The sequence below is a fragment of the Phyllostomus hastatus genome, unplaced genomic scaffold (assembly GCF_019186645.2).
Source record: "Phyllostomus hastatus isolate PE091 unplaced genomic scaffold, TTU_PhHast_1.1 phas_scaffold_1674, whole genome shotgun sequence".
Lineage (NCBI taxonomy): Eukaryota > Metazoa > Chordata > Mammalia > Chiroptera > Phyllostomidae > Phyllostomus > Phyllostomus hastatus.
Genome location: NW_025334011.1, coordinates 31921093 through 31940819, shown reverse-complemented (window position 1 = coordinate 31940819; position 19727 = coordinate 31921093). Strand labels below are relative to the sequence as shown.

General features: G+C 42.1%; 1 protein-coding gene across 3 annotated transcripts; it reads right to left on the bottom strand.

Annotated features, from left to right (window-relative positions):
• Positions 1-394: 394 nt before the first annotated feature.
• AKR1C8 (aldo-keto reductase family 1 member C8) lies at positions 395-14368 on the bottom strand. 3 transcript variants are annotated; one of them, XM_045858029.1, is made up of 10 exons: positions 14207-14365; positions 9834-10001; positions 8825-8941; positions 7856-7933; positions 6947-7069; positions 5243-5352; positions 4654-4819; positions 3147-3229; positions 2200-2329; positions 395-608 (listed from the first exon to the last, which is right to left on the bottom strand). In XM_045858029.1, the coding sequence occupies exons 1-9, from the start codon at positions 14291-14293 to the stop codon at positions 2245-2247; spliced, it is 1017 nt and encodes a 338-aa protein (XP_045713985.1). In that variant the 5' UTR covers positions 14294-14365; the 3' UTR covers positions 395-608; positions 2200-2244. The 3 variants fall into 3 exon arrangements, with proteins under 3 accessions (XP_045713985.1, XP_045713987.1, XP_045713986.1); XM_045858031.1 differs by lacking the exon at positions 9834-10001 and having other exon boundaries at positions 14207-14368; XM_045858030.1 differs by lacking the exon at positions 2200-2329 and having other exon boundaries at positions 14207-14364.
• Positions 14369-19727: the final 5359 nt, after the last annotated feature.

Sequence of the window (19727 nt, the reverse complement as noted above, 5' to 3'; positions counted from 1 at the left end):
TTTGCTGAATGAGTAAATGAATTAATGGGAAAATGTACATAAAGTATTCACAGTGCCAAAACTTGGGCAGATGATTGATTATTTCAATAATGGATAAGATATACTGCCTTACAACAGTGAAATATAATACTGGAATTTTAAATTAACACTTGATTGCTTGGAAAAATAGTTATCTTAAGTATATAACCTGTAAGTTGAAGATTATTTCATTTTTGTAAATAAGCACACTCACCATTTGTACAGGAAAATCATGAAGGAAAATGCACCCAAATTCTCAGGATTTTTAAATAGGCTAAGAACAGGACATCTTTATTCTCTTTCCTTTCTCTTTTATTGTCCAAGTTTTCTGTTAATTTGTATGTATTATTTTAATTATCAGGAAAAACAAACATTCTTATTTCTAATGTTTTTATTGTTTCCTAAAATTAAAAAAAAAAGTTTTAAAGAAGACAGGCAGGTAGCCTGAATCTACAGAACTGCTTTTAATCACCTCCAAGTGCAGAAATCTTCTTCACACCCCTAGAAGCAGGAGATTCTGCTACAACTCATGTTAGATAGCTGATGGTCAATATTCTTCAGAAAATGGATAATAAGGGTGATCAACAACACTGAAAGAGAAGGAGGGATATTCATTTACTAACTCAGTCCCAAGCTTTCAAAAACAGAGTTTGTCTGTGGACACAGTCAGAATGGGCTAAAAATTCTCAATTTCCCACCATGCCCTTCCTTCTACATCAACATAAAGACATGTAGCTCCTGGTCCATACACTCAGTTCCCACAGTAGATTCATATGCAGTAGAAAAGCCAAGAAAAAGCTAGTTTGCTTTAGATTACAGTTTGCTGTTATATGTGAGAACTATGAAATGCAGTAGTTATTTTGTTCCACATGTCATTTTTGTCCCTGCACTCATGACAATGTTCACATAAGGATTGGGGGTGGGCGGGGGGGGGGGGGCGGTTTTTTTTGTTTTGTTTTGTTTTGTTTTGTTTCACAAATTCATTCAACAGGTCAGGGTCTCTCTGTTAAAGAACTTCCTTCTTTCTTGAGAAGACAATATGTATGACTGCATTACCATGCCTGCCAAATGTAATTACAGCTTTCATACAATTTTTTAATTTATTTTCTTAAAATTTATTTATTAAGCTTTTAGAGAAAGGGGAAGGGTGGGAGGTTAGAGGGAGAGAAACATCAATGACTGAGACAAACATCAATGAGTTATATCTTGTATGTCCCCAGCTGTAAACTGCAACCAGGCCATATGCCCAACCTGTGAGTCGAACTGATGACCCTTGGCTTTGTGGGACAATGCCCATCCAACTGATCCACACCAGTCAAAGTGTTTTCATACAATTTATAAGAACATTTCTTATACAGTAATCAGTGTTGCCATTATTCTCCTTTTTTCCCAGGCTCTCATCTGCTTTTTAAAATTTGTCTCTTTCAGTTTAATTGCATTGAAGAGTGCATTTTAAGAAATTTTGTGTGCCAGGAGCTGGACTTTTCAAGGGGCCTGGAACAGGTGCAAGTATTGCCACTGTCCTGATGAAGATCACAGACTTACACTTAAAAGCCTTGGATGCAGAAAAGTTACTTCCCACAACCTTTTCATTTATAATGTCTTTTCTCAGCAACACAATGCAGCTTTAAACAGAGTTAAACAGGAGAGTTTTGAGATCTTTCTTTTGAAACTAAATCTTAACTCTAGAGCTAAAGTTTTAATACCTTATCTCTAACTCCTTCACAAACTCCTCTCAATTTAGTGAGTCTTCCTTCCCTTCAATCTCGAGACCCTCCTGCAGGAACTGAACAACAGGCTTCTATGTTTGTGAATAGTCAAAGTCCAGGAGGAAGAGGCTTCAGGGGCTACTCTCCTAATGGACAGAGGTGACCCTGGGCACATCTTGACTTGAGAAACAAGAGAAATCACAGGATCTTATGCTAGTGTACGCCACAGTGGACACATGAGGGACAAGGGTCAAATAACTTTGTGATCCATTTGTAATTCAGTTTAGTGACATTACATGACTAAGGAAATGGGGTTTGTGATAAGGATAAAATGCCAATAAAATGATAAATTTGGAAGAAATGGACAGTGTCTTGGGGGAAAAATGCCCAGTTGTGAAGAAATGCTACAGACTCTGAGGAAGAGGTAGAAGCAGCTCTCCATTGTGATGTTCCCACATATACGCACACTTGCCTTCATGGGCCCTCTCCTCCATGAAGAAACTGTTCATGTTACATTTCACAATTGTGTTAGGACAAAAATGAATAGGGTCCAGGGTGCAGTCATTATTACATGTTCATTATGAGCATAGCCATGTTTTCTCCTGATTTCAAAAAGAATGAAAGGTGAAATATTTTCATAGGCTCCTGTAAACAACAGTATGAACAGAGCCCCTTTCATATGGAGCCAGGGTTGCCTAGCAGAGGAACTAACTGACATGCATTTCTCATCCCTCAAACTTTTTTAATGTTTGAAAGGGCAAAATATTCTTTGGAGAGGGTCTAAACAGGATTGTGTCCCAGGGAACTGCTTGCAAGGATAACAAGAAGCAATCAGAAGTACTGGACTGAGGGCTACTAGGCTGAAAATTAAAATCATTAGTTAGAATGGACATCTGTGCATGTAATAGTTGTTCCCCTTCCCTTTCTCATAAATACCCATTGCCTTTATCTCCTAGTCAGAACATTGTTTGGGCTTCTGCCTGAACTAATGATGCCCAAATAGCTATTCTTATTGATTCAATAAATGTTTGTTGCCTCTTCCTTTAAATGGCCTTTTATTTTTAGGTTACCATCCCTAATGGTATAGTAGGCCAAGGCACTGTGCCTCCTGTGTCAAATGGGTAAGTCAGAGCTGAGTGGACATAAACCAGGCACAGGAATTAGGGTATAGAGTCATGAATTCACCATGATGCAAACTTTGACCATTTAATTTATGGTCTGTTCCAGACCCCACTCATATTTTTGTTGGGTCAGATACGGGGCCTGGAGTACACCTATCTCTGAGGTCTCTGGGAAACTCATGTTTTCTTTCTACGCCAGAAATCAAACCTGTCTCCCAGATATAAGGAGGGTGAGTTCTTCTGCTAATGTACATGCTATAGAAAACATTCTGGAAAACACAATCTACAAGTCACTTACATTAGTAGTTGAAAAAAACGGAAATTTCTGTTGAGGCCATCAATTGCTTTAATGTCTTCTGGAGTCAGTTCAAAGTCAAAAATCTAAAAGAAGAGAAAGAATCACATTACTCTCCCCCAAAGCAGCTGGCTTCCAATGGGCAACTTGAGGACTTTCTGGCTGGACTGAGACAAGGAGAGAACTAGGGAGGGTGTCCCCTGTCACCACTTCCTATCTCCTGCCCTGAGAACACTCCTCCTGGGTTTTCCACTTCTCCATTCCCACTCCCTCTCCTCCTAAGTTCCACTTTACAGAAAACGGTGTTTACAAAATACCTGCTGTTTGGACCAAACTTCAGTCTGTTCCCCATCACAACCACCACACACACTCCTTACATGTGACCTAACTGTGTGAACTAAAGCAAACTTTGGAAAGAAGAACAAACGGCCTCTTTGAGGAGCTGTTGACCTCAAAAAAAGCATTTTCTGATCAATTATTCAGTAACACACCTACTCACCAATGTTTACTGCCTTATAAAAGAACAATCTTTCTGATCAGTCATTGAGACACTTACAGATCCAATATTCAGAGAGTTTTCCCTTTTGAATAAAAGATCTTTTAAGTCCAGATTTGTTTTTGTTTGATGATACAAACTGACTGTCCCCTAGTGGAGAGTGAATTAATAACAAGGCAGAGAGATCGTGGTTAAGAAGTATGAAAACAGGAAGCTCATTGTTTTATCCAGAAGACAATTTCATTGAAAACTCAATGCCTGTATCTATATCTATCTATTTATCTATCTATTATCTATCTAGTAACCATTCATTCATCTTAAAAATATACTCTAGGACTGATTTGGTTGTCATGGGAATATGAGGGTGCAGCAAAATTACAATACAGTTGTGAGTATGTGAAACACAGTTTATTGTTGCATTATTATTTATTAACTGTTGTATTATTTTCTATACCAATGACTGTAAACCTACCTTTGCCTATCCCTGTATATTAACATGTTGGGTTGACCTTAAAGTTAATGTGGGATTTCTTTCTGATTGGTTTAACAATGAGATTTAAATTTGCTTATTACACATTTCCATAAATTGAATGAACTAAACCTATAGCTTCAAGGTTTGGGAGCAAATACATGACAAATATACTATGCTCTAAATAGTATATAGAGCATAGTAAATAGTTTGCAAATAGTAAACTTATCATGAAATTGTTAGCTGTCCTCATAAAATGTCATAGAGTTTACATAGTCTCTCATGAGGTTCACAGCAAAACAAGTTGAAGATCACTGACTGACCCAAGGGACCAGAAGATATATGAAGGAGAGTTTAGGGGAAACATTTATTCATTCATGTTTTAGTTTGTCCGTCTATAAACTTTTATGTAGCTTTCTATCTGCCAGGACTTCTTCTGGGGAAAACATGCTCAAACATGGCCCAGAGACAGTCCCTGCATTTAGGGTCTCACAGTCCAGAGAGCACCATTTCCTCACTCTGGAAATTCGGTGTGCAGCCTATACCTGGAAGTTCTCTTTGATTCTCTTCTCATTGAAGCTCTTGGCCAGGACCACCACCCCTCTCTGCACTTGGTAGCGCAGGGCCACTTGCCCTGGATTTCTGCTGTGTTTCTTGGCAATGGCATTCATAATTGGATCCTCCAAGAGAATGGGGCTATCCTTTTCCACCCTGAAAAGAAAACCAGAAAAGGAGGGTTTGAAGGCTGTAGGACTAGAAATCTATAGTGTAGTGTCCCTTTCTCCCAAATTCCCCAGATCATCAAGAGAAGTGTGTTATGCAGTACATCTATTTGTCATCATTGTACTGTTATGATTAATGCATGGCAAGCCATATAAATTTTATCACACAATCTCTTTTAAAAATAGTACTTGGAATGTAGTTTGGGGAAGATGGATGTATGTGTGAAACAAGAATGAAAGAATGTTGATGACTTGGAAATTCAGTGAAGGTACATGAGAGCTCACTACACTGTTGTGTTTGCATTTTTTACATTTGAAGTTTTCCATAATAAAATGTTAAATCTGAATTTTAAAAAAGTGTTTCATCACCAACACAGTAGCTGACATAGGTTAACTCTGATACTCTCATTACCAGGTAGGGTCTCTTTGGGACCCCAGGGCACTGTAAGCAACAAGAACAATGTCCTTGGACTTGCAGAACTCCAGCAGTTTGCTCTGGTTGAGGTACGGGTGACATTCCACCTGTGAATTCCAAGACCAGAAAGTATCAGAATATATGAGCCAATACCATGTCAATTTGAGAAGCCTTTGAAGAATTACCTAATACTACATTAATATGTGCACATTTTCCATATTGGTCATTTTCTCATGTACCTTCTGAACTACATTAAAATTCTATTGACTTTCAGAAGTCAAAAAACAACTTTCTTAATTTTTAGTAGTGTTTAAAATTATTAAAGACTGTTATATCCTGGTGGTGACCTCTACATGTCATTCCTTGTGGAAAGAAACCAGGATTCCCCAGAAAAATAACTGACTCGACTCCTGGCCCAAAGAGCTACAAACTGAGCCTAGAACATCTTGTATTCTAGTAAAGGAGATAGGAAGCATGCTGAGGGATGTCAGAGGATGCAAGTTCATCTAAAGAGACATCTTCTGATTAATGATGACAATTCAATCATCATTAAGAAAGTGAGTACATTGGTTGAATTCATGAATTCACAATTACATATATGTGATCAAGTTTTAGATATAACATCCAATTTACAAGAAGAACAAAACAGCAAGATATCAAAGAGTATCACAGGGATCAATCAGTAAAACCAATTGTCAGAAAAGTTTTAAAGGAATACAGGCCTAGTTTCTCTCACAATAAGTTGAGAGAGAGAAAAAGAGAGAGAGAGAATGAAATAAAAGGAGAAAGAAGGAGAGAGGAGGAAAGGAGCCAGGGTCATATTTTACCATATTATGAATTATTTTCTACCAATAGAATCCTAGAAGTTAATAACTAAGATGAAGAGTATAAATATTTGAATGGTTTTTGCATAATTTTCAGAGTATTTTACAAAAGGGATACTCAATTTTACAATATCATAGTGATTGAACATTAGATTAGCAACAGTGTTATTTAAAAAAATTATATCTCTTAGTTATGATTCATCTACCTCCTCACTTTCCAATATCTGTTTTCTCTGGCTTTTTCCCCTCACCCCTCAGTACTGCACCTGTGAGGTTTCCTATGAACTTTGTGTCATAAAACCCCATGCCTTTTCCATCCCTTGTTGGACTGGCTGCTCCCAGCAGGATCCACCCATGGGTCACAGGAACCTTTTCAAGTATCTTCTTTGATTCCCTGACACCACACGCTCCTCATTTTCTCCCTCCATGTTTGCCCACTCCTACTCAGTCCCCTAACCAGTACCTTTTGCCTGATCCTTAAATATTGAATTTCATGCCCTCTTTGTGGTCATTCCATGAACTTCCCTAGGAGAGGGAATCAGTTCCTGTCAGTTTAATTGCCACCCTGACATCAATGACTCCATGATATGTACCTCCAACCTTGACCACCACTTGAGCTCCAGACCAACACTGCCACCCTCCAACTCAGCATCTCCACATGGATGTCTCCTGGGGACCTCAAACCTACCTCTTGCATAACAAAAGTCATGATCTTTCCACTTCATTCAACCTGTTTTTTCTCTGGAATTTCTTATCACAATAAAGGGTTGATCAGGTATATAACTAGTTGGCATGAAGCCCAAAACCTTGGGACTTTTACTCAAGAAAGAGGGTATGAAGGGCAGAAGTAAAGAAGTAACCATGGACATGGCCTCACCTGGTTGCAGACAGGCTTGTACTTGAGCCCTGGCTTGTTCAGGATCATCTCCAGCAGTTTGTGATTGAAATTGGACACCCCAATGGACTTGGTTAAACCTGCATCCTTACACTTCTCCAGGGCCTGGGGAGGAAGGGCACGTGTGGCAAACCTGTAGTGTAGTTCAGCCCTCTCATTGGACAGGGAACTTTAGGGAAACTAAGCATCTGAACATAAATAACAATTTGGCTCAATGAAACAGTTTTATCATTTAGATATATTACTTCCTAAAGTACTTTATCCCTTGTGTCTTTGGGTCTGTGACACACATATCCAGAGCAGTAATTAGACATTAAGATGCTTTTAAACTCCCCTCACCTCCCTACCCCCTCCAATGATGCCTGTTTTCCTGCCTAGTGCATAACAATAGTTCTTTAACAAATGTTGTCATATCAGAGTCAGGGTCAAAGAGGACCTTTGAGGTTTTCCACTAGTTGAAGGTTTTCTGCTTCCTCTGTCCTAGATGGCTGAAAGGAGTGTATGGAATGAATTACAGAAGGGTAGGCTTCACTGTGGTCCTGCTAAGCTCACAGCAGCTTCCTCCAACCCTGCTGTGTTTATCTGTCCTGGAGCAGAGGTCTCACTCCCCTGGAGTTTGCTTCTTATGATGACTCTTTTCAGGCCCCAAGCTCTACCTGATCAGTGGGCAAGGAAACCCCCACTAGAATCACAGAAGTTTACATTAAAAATAGACCACACCTGTGATTCCATTTCAGTCCCTTGCTTTACAGCCCTAAACTCCAAGGTACAGAGGAGTTTGGTGACATGTCTGAGGGCAGAGACAGATGGGGTCAGAGCCTGTTTCTTCTGCGCCTGTGTGGGGATGTCCTCCTGTGACAGTGTGTTGGGGGGGGCAGTAGCAGAACTCACCTCCCACGTGTCACGTAAGTCCACTGTATCTAAAATAACTTTCCCACTGACATCCTTTGGTATAAGGTCCTCTCCAGGCTGGAATACAGGGAGAGGGAAGAAAAAATTTTTTCAAGAATGGCCTTCCTGATGCCTGACCACCTTGTTTATGCAAACTTCAATGTGCTGTTTTGCGAGCAGCGTGCCTGTGTGTGTGTGTGATATGTGTGAGAGAAGGTTTTGGGGGAGAAAATCAGAATCCCATCCCAGAATGAAGCACAGGACCTCTCCCTCAATTACCTCAACCTTCCTGTCACCAAATGACCAAAAGTACTTCACTAAGAATAATTTACCTACAGCTGTGATTCATGTTGTTTCACAAGGACAGGCTGGGTGTACGATAGGGTTTCCCTTTACTATTAAGACTGTGCTTTAGTTCAGTTTATGATAACCCATCAAAGAGTGAGAACACCAGATGTGCTCAGTGAATGTCCACTGCAATGAGAAGCTGGACCAGCAAAGCCCAAAGGAGCCCAGTTGTGCAACATGAACCACCCCAGGGTGCCTCTGTCTGCATTGGGCTCAGGGTCCATATTCAAGGGACCCTCCCACTACCAGGTGTGGATGTCCCATTGTGTCTCCACTATCTTTTGTAGCTCAGCTTTATTGAGGGCCTCATGACTCAGGAACCACAGACAAGGGCTCATTACTTAGACACAGATCGCAGTGACCTCAGTGATTTGAGGTGGAGACAGTGAGATCATTGCATTGCCATCCTTCTCAAGACTCTGGGATGAGGATAAAAAATCTTGACTTAGTTAAAGTGAGGTAATGTAATTATGAAGGAGAGTTCATTTAGCAGTTCTAGCCACCCCACTCAAATCTACCTCTCTCGGTGAGAACCCAAAAAGCCTAGCTGGAATGAGATACTGGAGGGGCAACAGCAGCAGTGAAATACTCTTGGGCATGTCAAGGAAGACAAAAGCTCACCTTCATTGCTGTTGGAATATGAATGATGAAGAGATCTACATAGTCCAGTTGAAGATTCTTCAGTGATCTTTCCAGGGCTGGTCGAACCAGTTCTGGTCGAAGGAAAGTAGCCCAAAGCTGCAGTAACAAAAGGAAATTGAAAAATGTCTTATGATGTCACACTTCTGGGAGCCAAAATTGAACATCATAGTTAAGAGACTAAGATGTGGTAACAAACATGTGTGCTGGTGTAAAAATAAGAATTTGGGGGCTAAATTTATGTTACTTAATATATATGAGCTTCTTCACAGATTACTGAGGTTTACTTGAGTGACTGTAAGAAAACTGCAAGTAAAACTTAGATGGGCCAGGAAAAGCAAACAACAGGTTTCAAGGATTAGAAAAGTCATCTCTGAAAGGACAGTCAAGACATGTCGGGCAAGGGGAAATGGAGCACACTGCCCTATATAACAAATGCCTGGACCCAGGGCTGCTGAGGAGTTCACGCTCTGAAAACAAGTCATCATTGCTGTGGACACCATTGGACCATTGATAGAGCCCATGGCTCTCTTTACATTGGAAGCAGGATTTTCCACCTAAGAAAATTTTTACAAATTTCAGTGCTGACTTGAAAACAGTATTTCCTAGTCAGACTCTCCTCTCGGGATAATATGTCCACCTCACTTGGATATGTCCTGAGGGAATCTGCTGAAGAATGAAAGGAGTGGGCCCACCCTGTAGTGGCTCAGTCATCCCACACAGCAGATGAAGAAGGTGAATATCTTACTATAGTTTTACCTGTGAATGGGACCCTGTTCACAGAGGATGGGAACCTGTACCCCACCCCTAACACATTCCAGAGCAGTGCAGTCCTTTCCTGTGTTCTGTTTTTCTAGATGGGCCTCTACAATGTTAGGAGGTCAATGAATTATTCAACTAAGACCAGAGCTTTTTGCTTTTTTTGTCTCTTGTTTTTCCAAAATAATGTATCCACTCTGACAGCGGCCTCTCGTCACCCCACACACAGCACCTTGGTGGTGTAGAATATGTCCTCTCTCTTCACAGTGCCATCCGCGATTTTGTCTCGAATGGCCTGGCCAACCTCCTTCTCGTTTTGATAGACGTATGCCGCGTCGATGTGACGGAAACCTACATCAATTGCCATTTTGGTGGCCTCAGCAGCCTTGCTCTTAGGAACCTACAAAATATAAGTAAGGAGGGTTGGCAATTAGCCCGACTCAGAGAGACGTAATTTATTTCCTTAAGAGTAGTTTCTCCAGCTGTCTCTCCGTGTCTCCTCTTCCCCTGCTTGAGTAACAAACAGCCTCAGGGACAAACCTGTACCCCGGAGGCATGCACTAAACTCCAGATTCATCAACTGGAGATTATAAACTCTATAAACTTATAAATTAGAGTTTATGAACTCTACCCCTTGTCTGAATGAACTAGTGGAAAGGTCTTCACATGCAACATAGAAAATCAAGCCATTCAGTAGAGAATCTGTTCAACGTGCCCAGGAATGAGACAGCACCTGGCACACTCTGCTCCTACCCTCCCTTTCCCACCTAGGAGTTTATGGTGCCTGTGTGCGCAACTTTAGGACCTGCCTGACCAAAGTAGCTGGTTCCCAGTGACAGAAACCTTTACCAGGTGACACAGGACGGGCTCCACCTAACCCAAGCCATGGCTTCCCCCTAGTCATTCCGGGTCCCTGCCTGTCAATCCTGGGTTTATATGGCGATTACTGTGTGGACAGTGGTGACTGAATGACTGATCCTGCTTTTCAGAAGAAGATAGAGTGTCCTCTCTATGCTGGTGGCAGGGAGGGGCATGTCTGGAGTTCTGGCAATCACTAGGGCAGCTCTGGGTGCTTCCATGCCTGGGAACAGCCCTGAATGAACAATGTTAGCAATTACCGCTGAGCGAGGGCATTGACCAGGTGCTCAGGCCTGTCAGTGATTACCCCATGAGGCAAGCGATCCAGGCCCCAGAAGTACTGCCTGAGTGTGGCTGGGGTCTAGAAGGGCTGGCAGTGGGGACAAGGAATATTATAATGGCCTGGGACCCAACTGGATCACCAGGGAATTTTAAATCTTGGTTTTGTTTTGGTTGTCATTGTCTAGATATATAGATAGATGATTTAATGAAAAACTCATGAACAATTTCTAAATCTCATTCCAACTTTTAAAAGGGGTCTTTAAATTAATTCCCCTTTCCCATAGGAAACATGAGGGCTCCTCTGCCTGAAGTCCATCCTCTCTACTTCAGGCAACGTTTTGTCCTCCATCCTCAGTCCTCCATGCCTTCTGTTTCACCCCCAGGGCCCAGGGGCTGCGTGGGGCTGCCCCTGGGTCAGCATCACAGCTTCTGTGAAGGGACTGAAATAGAAGCGTGCCTGTGCTACTTGAAAGAAGCCAGAAAGTTCAGAACATTCAGAAGCCACTTGTAGGGTAAGTAAGTGGAGGCAATCTGGCTTCCTTACCCAGCTGTCTGGGTAGCTAAAGGAAGCAGTGTTCCCATAGACGTGGAGGGGCCTGATAACTAGCATTCTCATAGCCTTGAGACTGGGTCCAATAAACTGTTCCCATAACATGAAGAGGGCTCGCATATATGGAATTATGTTATATTATGTAATATTTGGGCATCTTGCTGGCTTTGATACCCTCTACTATTTAAAACAGGAAGGGACTCCCTGTTGGGGGTGATGATGATGAGAGATATGCAAGGGGACAGGTGACACGATGGGTGCCATGCGGGGAGCAAGGGCCATGACATGTGACATGTAGAAAGACTTGCAGCTTGCAGTGTGCATGGCTTACCCACCCATGAATAAAGAGACATGCCAGACATCCCAATGCCTCCGTGAATATTTTTCCAACTGCTTGAATACCGTGAACCTGCCTGGCCTTGAAGGGTGGCAACACACCACTGCTCACCAGAACATCTATTTCCGACGTCAAGCCTGCTTAATCTCAGCTCAGCTCAGCTCCTCCTTGGAGCTTTCCCAGAAGCCCCCACTTTACACAAGCCTCCCTCTTTCCAAACATTTCAACTTCCCTTGGCATTTAGTCATGTAATATCTAGTATTGTTAGGTAGTTGCTCATTGTGCTTCAAGGACTTTACCTAGCAGTCAAATCTCCAGAGAGCAGAACTATTTTCTGTGCAGGCTTTCTCTACTGCTAGTGATATTTTAATATTGAGAAGAAGTTTATTCTTCATTGTGGAATTGGTTAATTAATTTAATTAATAATTACCCTCCCTACCCCGATTATCTTGATAGCTACACCCGTAAAATCAAACAATTTATTGTTCCTTTCTTCCCACCAAGCCAAACATTAAAAAATAAATTCTAATATTTATCCCAGCCTGTGAGACAGCTAAAATCAACATAGTGGTTTCACAAACAGGTGGGTACATGAGTCTGACCCTGCTCAGCACCAGAACTTCTATGAAAGGACTGAGAGGACAGCACACCTGAGCCACTCCCAGGAAAACCCACAGCAAGAGCAGGTGGTGCCCAAGGAATGGCTGCTCCTCCCTCAGCACACAGGCTCTGCCTGGGGGCAGCGTGGGCACGTTCACACAGCCTGCCTCAGAGTTGCAGTGCTCCATGCCTTCACGACTGAGTCTGAGACACTGAGTTGGGGTGTTTCCCAGAACACACACCTGACTGTACAAAAGAAGTCACAGGCACAGGAGCTGGACCAGGCTCCCTGTTCCTCCTGTGATGCACAACAACTTCGGGTGAAGTTGGGGGAGTTGCATTCAGAACAGAACCCTGGTTAGGATGCAGAAGAAGTCTCCATTTCACTTTGCACCTTTTATACTGTGCTAAGCAGATGTACATGTTTTTTTTATTCTTCAGAGAAGATTATGAGATTTTTTTTCCCCTATTCTCTGCCTTTAACAAATGTATTGGTTTGGCCAAAAAGCCCATTTAGTTTTTTCCATTAAATAGAAGTTGCATTTTTTCATTTTACCAATAATTTTATTGATTTGTATATTTTGAGTATGTAAACTATCCTCTACATGGTATAATATTGATTGCTCTCAATTAATGTCTTGATTTGATCACTATCAACTTCGACTGCTCTACCCAATGATAAAGTATCATCCAGTGAGGAATCTCCACCAAGAAACTTTGTAAACCACTTTTGATACTTTGAATCATTCACAGAACCTTCCCCATACACTGTAGAAATGATTTTTTGCATTTCAGTTATCTTTTTACCTTTCTTGAATAGATAAAGCCTCATATGCCAAAAAGTTGCTTGTTTCCTTTCATCTTCAATATTAAAATGGCTACACAAAAATTCACCAATTTTGATAAGTTTTTTAATGCAAACTGATATGGCAGCTGGCATTAAAATACCATCTAACAAATACATTGTCACAAATACAATGTAACAAAGAGATTGTCACAATACAATCTAACAAAATTATTTCCAATGAAGTTAAAGATAATGAAGGGCTACTAGAGCCATCTTAGGGAAAATAATGAACTTTTTGGACAACCCAATGATAAAAGTTAGATGTAATGTATGTAAGACATGCCCTGAGCTTAAGCTGTGACAGTGGTCACACGGATAATCATGTCACTGCAAACAAACTGGGCCTGTCTGAAAGCTGTCAGCTATTGACATTTCATTCATGGCTCTGTGGAATGGAGGGCCTCTGTCACTCACTGGGGCATCCCTTCCAGGCCACCCCAAAGCTGCCCCTTCCGCACCGTGACCAGAGTTTGACACTTGGAAAACATTGTAGTCAGCCATGCAGATCAGCAAATAATACAACTGAGAAGCCCAGTTCTGACTCTGTTACTTATGCCTCTTCAGGTATCCTCTCTAAGTGCCTTATGCTTGGAACAATAGTGGCTCCTTTGCTGACAAGAGTTTCAGTGACACACATTCTCTGGCAAATACTTCCAGCCCCACAAACCTTCAGCAAAGCTGCCACATGCAGTCACGTTAGCTGTCCTTTCCTCCTGGGCCCACTACCCATAAGGAGTCCTAACCAAGAGCACAGTGACTCTGACTGAGAAGCAGACAGGTCCAGCAAGATCAGCCGAGGTTAGATTTTAAACAAGTAAGAAATAAGAAGAGTCATAGCACTTACCTGGGCCAGTTGTGGAGGAATTAAAGAAGAGAATGCAGGTAAAGTACTTACAATACATGGTGAGCATATACACTAAGTAACTCAAACAATAACAACAGTAATAACCATAGAGGTAACTCATCCTCGGAATTCCCACCTCTGACTTCCCAGAGCCAGCAGCTCATCATCCCACTTAGTACAAAGTCAGAGGTGGTGAAGCAGAGGCCACATCAGTCCTTCCAAATGACCCCTCATGTACTAGGCCCTGGTAGGGTAGTTTGTCCCCTGGTCCCCTAAGTTTGACTTACATCATCAGAAGCAAGAGTGCCAAATGCAAGCACTGGCATGAAATGCCCATCATTCAGTTTCACAGAACGACTGTGTTTGAGGTCCATTACTGCTTATAGTCCTGGGGAAGCTGACTCTGTCTTTCCTTCCTTCTGCTGACTGCAAACCTAGTACAAGGCCAGGCTCCAGCATTTTTTATTTCTACCAACCACAAGCAAGGCGGGGCTGATGGTAGCTGCCCAGAATTCTGCTGTGAAAACAAATCATTTCATTAACTTTTTGTATCTCTTTCAAGTCCTTGCAGGCACAGCTCCAGGGAGGGAACACAGAAATGTCACACCCATTGCTGGTTATGGATTTTCTCTCCAGCATTGCTCACCATAGACTCGTAAGTTAAAAAAACAAACAAAAAACAAAAAAGAAATTCAACATGTCATGTTGTCCTTGATAATCACAGCTGACTTACACAAAATGAAAAATAGTTATTATGGTAGTCATTTCTAAACACTAATTCTACTACAAGACCTTAGTTAAGTCCCTCACCCTTCACTTGGTCAAAAATGCCATCAAAAACGCACTATTCAGAATTTCCTAAACTAAGCTCCACTCCTGGTATCCAGCACACATGTAACAACATTCCTTAAGAAGCCCAACCCTTAATTTCATTACATATCTCCCTGTATCCGAACCTCATTCCAACCTCTGATTTTCTGTGGCTTCTTTGAGTCTTTTTGACAAGAAAATAATTGTCTGAACTCCAGGATGAATCTTGAAGTGGTGCCTTTGTTTTAGCAATGCCTCCTGCTGGGACAGACCACTGAAGTCCCCTCCTACTCCCTTCAGCCTTGTGAACTCCCACTTTCCTAACAGCTCCTGCTCCTGCCCACAGCTTTGATGACTTCGCCAGAGGGGCAATCCCTCTTTCTCACGTGCCCTCACATTGTGATAGCCTCTGTTGGTGCAGTTCAGGAAACCAAATCAGTGAAATTACACCCCAAACTAATAAGAAACTTGTGCTAGATAGAACCCCTGAGTGTTGCTTTGTTTAATGTTACTATTTTGCTTGCCCTGCTTCCTTTGCAGCCTGCCACAGGATGTAACACTGTAATTTATTTTCAACCCGTCCGTCCCTCTGGCTGGTCAAGGTCAGAATTCTACTAGATTCTATTATTGCATATATTTAAGTGTTCATTACAAGTATAAATGTGATGAGTATAAGCTATATATTTTTATTGTAAAAGTAGGGCTATGTTCTGTGTCAGGTAACAAGAAAATTCCCACACTTGATGTGAATACCCTTGAGCACATCATTCAACCTGTCAGAAATTTGTCTAATATCCCCTGCACATTTACCTGTGGTTTGCACTAAATGCCTTGTTAAAGTGCAGAGACACTATTTCTTCCTTTCTTCATGATGCGGCAGCCTAGGAACTTTGTTAGTCAGGGAGAATGGGTCAATTTCTTCCTCAGTGAAGTCATACCAGGTTACCAGGCTCCCCACTTCTCCTTTAAAAAGGTCTCATAAAGCTTGCATTTCAACATTATCTGAAACCATTTCTAGATATCAATATCACACCTGACAGCATATGGTTTTCAGGATCCATCTTCCCTTTGCAACTAGAAAGACATTTAGTGTTTGCTGCAGACACTTCTCCTGTTTTCTAAGATTTCTCAAAGGCTGCCAGTGAAAGAGGATGCTCTCATGGTACCAGCTGCTGGCCCTTTAGCAGAGCAGTGGCCACATCAGGTTGGCCCCAAGAGTCCCTGTCACCTGCTACATATGCCTTGGTGTAATAGTCCCTCTGGAGTGTGTGTGTGTGGTTCTTGTGACTTGCTCCTAATCCATGAACACTGTAATGTAAAAACGGTATGATTTTCATTATTAAGTTATACAGGACTGTGACGTCTACCTCCCTGATCAACTCCATTTTTTCTCAGCTTGCATACTTTGATAAAATAAGGGGAATGTTGGGAAGACTCCTGTGGTAAGGAGTTGTGGGTAGCTTTTGGACACCAGCCAGCAAGAAACTGAGGCCTTCATTTCAGCAGCTCCCAAAGAAAAAAATTCTGTCAATCACCATTTTGGAGGCAGACCTTTCCCCTGCTGAGCCCTCAGATGTGACGCCTACTTTGGCTGACACCTGGATGGCAGCCCATTGAGGAATCTGAGTAGACTACCTAGCTCTGCTGTGCCATGCCAATAGCACATCATCACAAACTTAGCAGTTGAAACGACTACAGGCAGATGGGTGAAATGACGATTGTAAGTCACCATAAGGAGACAGGATGTACAGAGTCCTGGGAGAACATGAGATAGAAGGCAGGTAACCCAGGCTGAGTGTGTTAGAGATGCTTTTACAGTGACCTCTGCATGTTTTTATGATGACCTCTGAATATTCAAGAACTGTATGGAAGTGTGTTTCATTTAATAATATAGGAGTGGGAATGAAAAGAAGGAATTTATTTTTTTAAAAATTGTGTATTTATTCTTACATGTTTAAACTTCAGTCACCTACAAAGTACTCTCCATTTGATGCAATACACCTATCGAGATGTTTTTGAACTTTTCATTTTTGATGCCTGTTAGTGCTTCTGCCATTTTTTGCTTCACTTCTTCCACATTTGCAAAACTTTTCCTTTAGAGAACTATTTTCATACAGGCAAACAAAAACTGCTGCTCAGTTAAGATTGGGTGAATAGGGAAGGTGGGCCATGGGCATCACACTGTTTTTGGTTAAAAACTGCTCAATACTCAGTGCAGTGTAGACAGGTACACTCATAAATCATCCATATGAAATGGACCAACACATTGAAAGAGTCTTCAAAGAAATTCCCTGGAGCTGAATGCACCCTCTCACAACAACCAGCTAGTACACTGTTACAAATGGGTTCCTAGAACACTCACCTAGAGGGGGAAGCCCGTGCTACATGGGGCTCACCCTCCAGAAGAGAATTCCAGTTTTCTGGGTCCCTCTTCATACATATTAATTGAGTAGCTATGATGTGCCAGACATAGTTGTAGGCATTATGAACAAAACAAACAAAATATAAATATCTGCCTGGTGGAGGTGATGTTCCAGTAGTAAGACAATAAACTAATTAACATGGAGAATGAAGGTCATGTTACATGATAAGAAATGCTGGCTGAGAGAAGTAGCTACTACACATCTTCAGGAAGTATGAAGAGAGGGCATTGTGAGATTTCTTGATCCCTATCACAGACCTCTCACCTTTCCCTTTCTTTAAGAATCTGCCCCACCATGCCTCACTTTTCTGGACATTGGTGAACTTTTTCCCCACCCTATTTAGTCCCTCTTCTATTTCCCCTGAAAGCCAGGACAGAACAGTGCCCTAAGCAAGATTTTTTTCTCCTTCCTGAGCAAATCCCAGCGATCAGCACCACCCTTGTAGCAGGACGAGGGAGAGGCTTGCTGGGTTTTCTCTCAGGGCCCAGCAGCAAGGATCGAGTACTGTCCAAGAAAAGGCAGCACTGTTCTAAAGCGTTTTGTTGGGATGGAAGAACAATAATTATTGACGCAAATCCTAAGAAGAGTAGGATGGAGTCCAAGTTACTCTAAAAGGAAATTTAACCAAAGAGAGGACAAAGTTCAATTAGGTCTCTGCGATACTGAAGGGTGACTCATGGTATTGAGAGAAGTATTCACATGGCATGGGAATAAAATTTTGCACATAGAGTCCTCCCTGAACAGGTGGGAATCCATTGTGAAGCAACAAAAATAAACTGCCTAATAAGCTGGGAACCTGTTTCAATCTGATTTCACCACTCATACAAACAGAACAGATATGGCCTTCAGGGCTCGTAACATGACTCCTGAAGAATCTGGTTAAATTCACGCCCCTTCTCACTCACCACATGAGCAGGTTCATCCCCAAGAACCTGTTTCTATTCTGGGGCTATTCACTGGCCCTCACTCCTGAACCAGCTGCCACCCCAGCCAAGGCCTCCCGCTCTGGGCCTCTGGTCTCCCTAACCCAGGTCAGCCATTGCAAACAGAGGCTTCGTCCGTACATGTCCCTGCTGGAACAATATGACTAGGCCCTTGCCAAGTTCTCAGCTAGAAGAACATCCGAGTCATACAAGATGTGAACCCCAAGCTGAAGCTCCCCCAGAGCTGTGCGGTACTCCCTCCTTCCCAGCACTTGCACCTTAGCTCCAGCGTCACCTCCTCAAGGTGGTCCTCTCAGCTGGATCCCTCTAATCAAAGTACACTCCCCATTCTCCACAGCTTCTCTTCATCTCACACATGTTCAACTTCTTCAGAACATTTACCACTCACTGAAATAACCTTATCTACACATTTATTTGCTGATGTGGTTTCAAGCATATTGAATCATTCAACACCAACCCCTTCACCTAGAACAGTCCCCAGCATGTAGCTGGTGCTCAGTAAATATTTGTGGAATGAATGCACAGTCACATTTGCTAGTTTCATTAGTCTCTGTTCTTAGATTCTGTGAATACAAAACTGTTTCTAAACTTTTATTAAAAATTTCAACCAAAACTGTGCTCTGCTCTGGAAAATTGACAGGCTCATCTCACGTGAGGAACAGAGTAACAGCATTTTTCATCCCTCCCTTCGAGGCTGGTACTGATAACAGCAGTGACAGTATTTAGCAGGTACAGTTGCACCCAGCTGAATGACAAGCCTAGGCACATTGAAAGCAGCAGCACAGCAAGCTGTCGTGACAGGTGACCACAAGGGTAGAACATGAACAGATTGATAATAAACATCCCTAAGGAGTTTCCAAGATCACATGAGACACTTTGAGGGCACAGCTCCAGCCACAAGTCAGCCAGGAAGACAGAAATCATGCTGAAAATTTAAATAGAGGGAATTCAAGATGAGGAACTGGTATTCAATTGTGAGAGCATCAGGAAAGCCAATCAGGGAACAATGAAACTACCCAGAAATTCACAGAAACAGGTAGCCACCACTTGCTGCTCATGTAGCTAAGACACAAAGAAAAGGACAGTTATGAAGACCAGAGCTGGTGAGGTGGGGGAGTGTCCACTGGGAGGACATGCAGGTATGGTGGACCCACTGGGTGGGAGCTAGAACTACTGACAAGATAGAAGCTTCTATCGCATTTTTCAAAAAAAGAAGAAAAAGCACCCCAGCATGTCCTTCCATTTTTACTCTCTCCTTAGTGCCTCTCAATACCCAAACCCAACTGGAAACCAGCAGACAGAGAAGCCAGGACACAGCTTGAGGAGGTCAGCCCTCCCAGTTATAGCCGCAAGAAAAGCTTAAAAACAGACTGAAGGCCAGCAGCATAATGTCAACCAATCCAGCTGCTTCTGGCTCAGTGTTTTAAATATGGTACTGATGAAATACAGCCTTCGTTTGTACTCCATATAGATGGGATCAGAATACTAGATTTCATAATCATAAGGGTGTGAACTGCATGGGTAACTAGAATATGTTAAAACTTGCTCCTGGGGAACTGCTAACATTCTTTAGTATTCATAAGTCAGGTCACCTTTGTCAACAGTTAGGATTAGCACAGATGGGGCTATAA

What these genes read in the sequence shown, in the direction of transcription:
- AKR1C8 (XM_045858029.1), bottom strand. Translation starts at nt 14,293, where the DNA reads ATGGACCTCAAACACAGTCGTTCTGTGAAACTGAATGATGGGCATTTC. An exon ending in ACAAGCCTGTCTGCAACCAG is followed by an intron (nt 5,353 to 6,946) that starts GTGAGGCCATGT and finishes TGGAATTCACAG; the next exon opens with GTGGAATGTCACCCGTACCT. An exon ending in TCCCAAAGAGACCCTACCTG is followed by an intron (nt 4,820 to 5,242) that starts GTAATGAGAGTA and finishes TTTTCTTTTCAG; the next exon opens with GGTGGAAAAGGATAGCCCCA.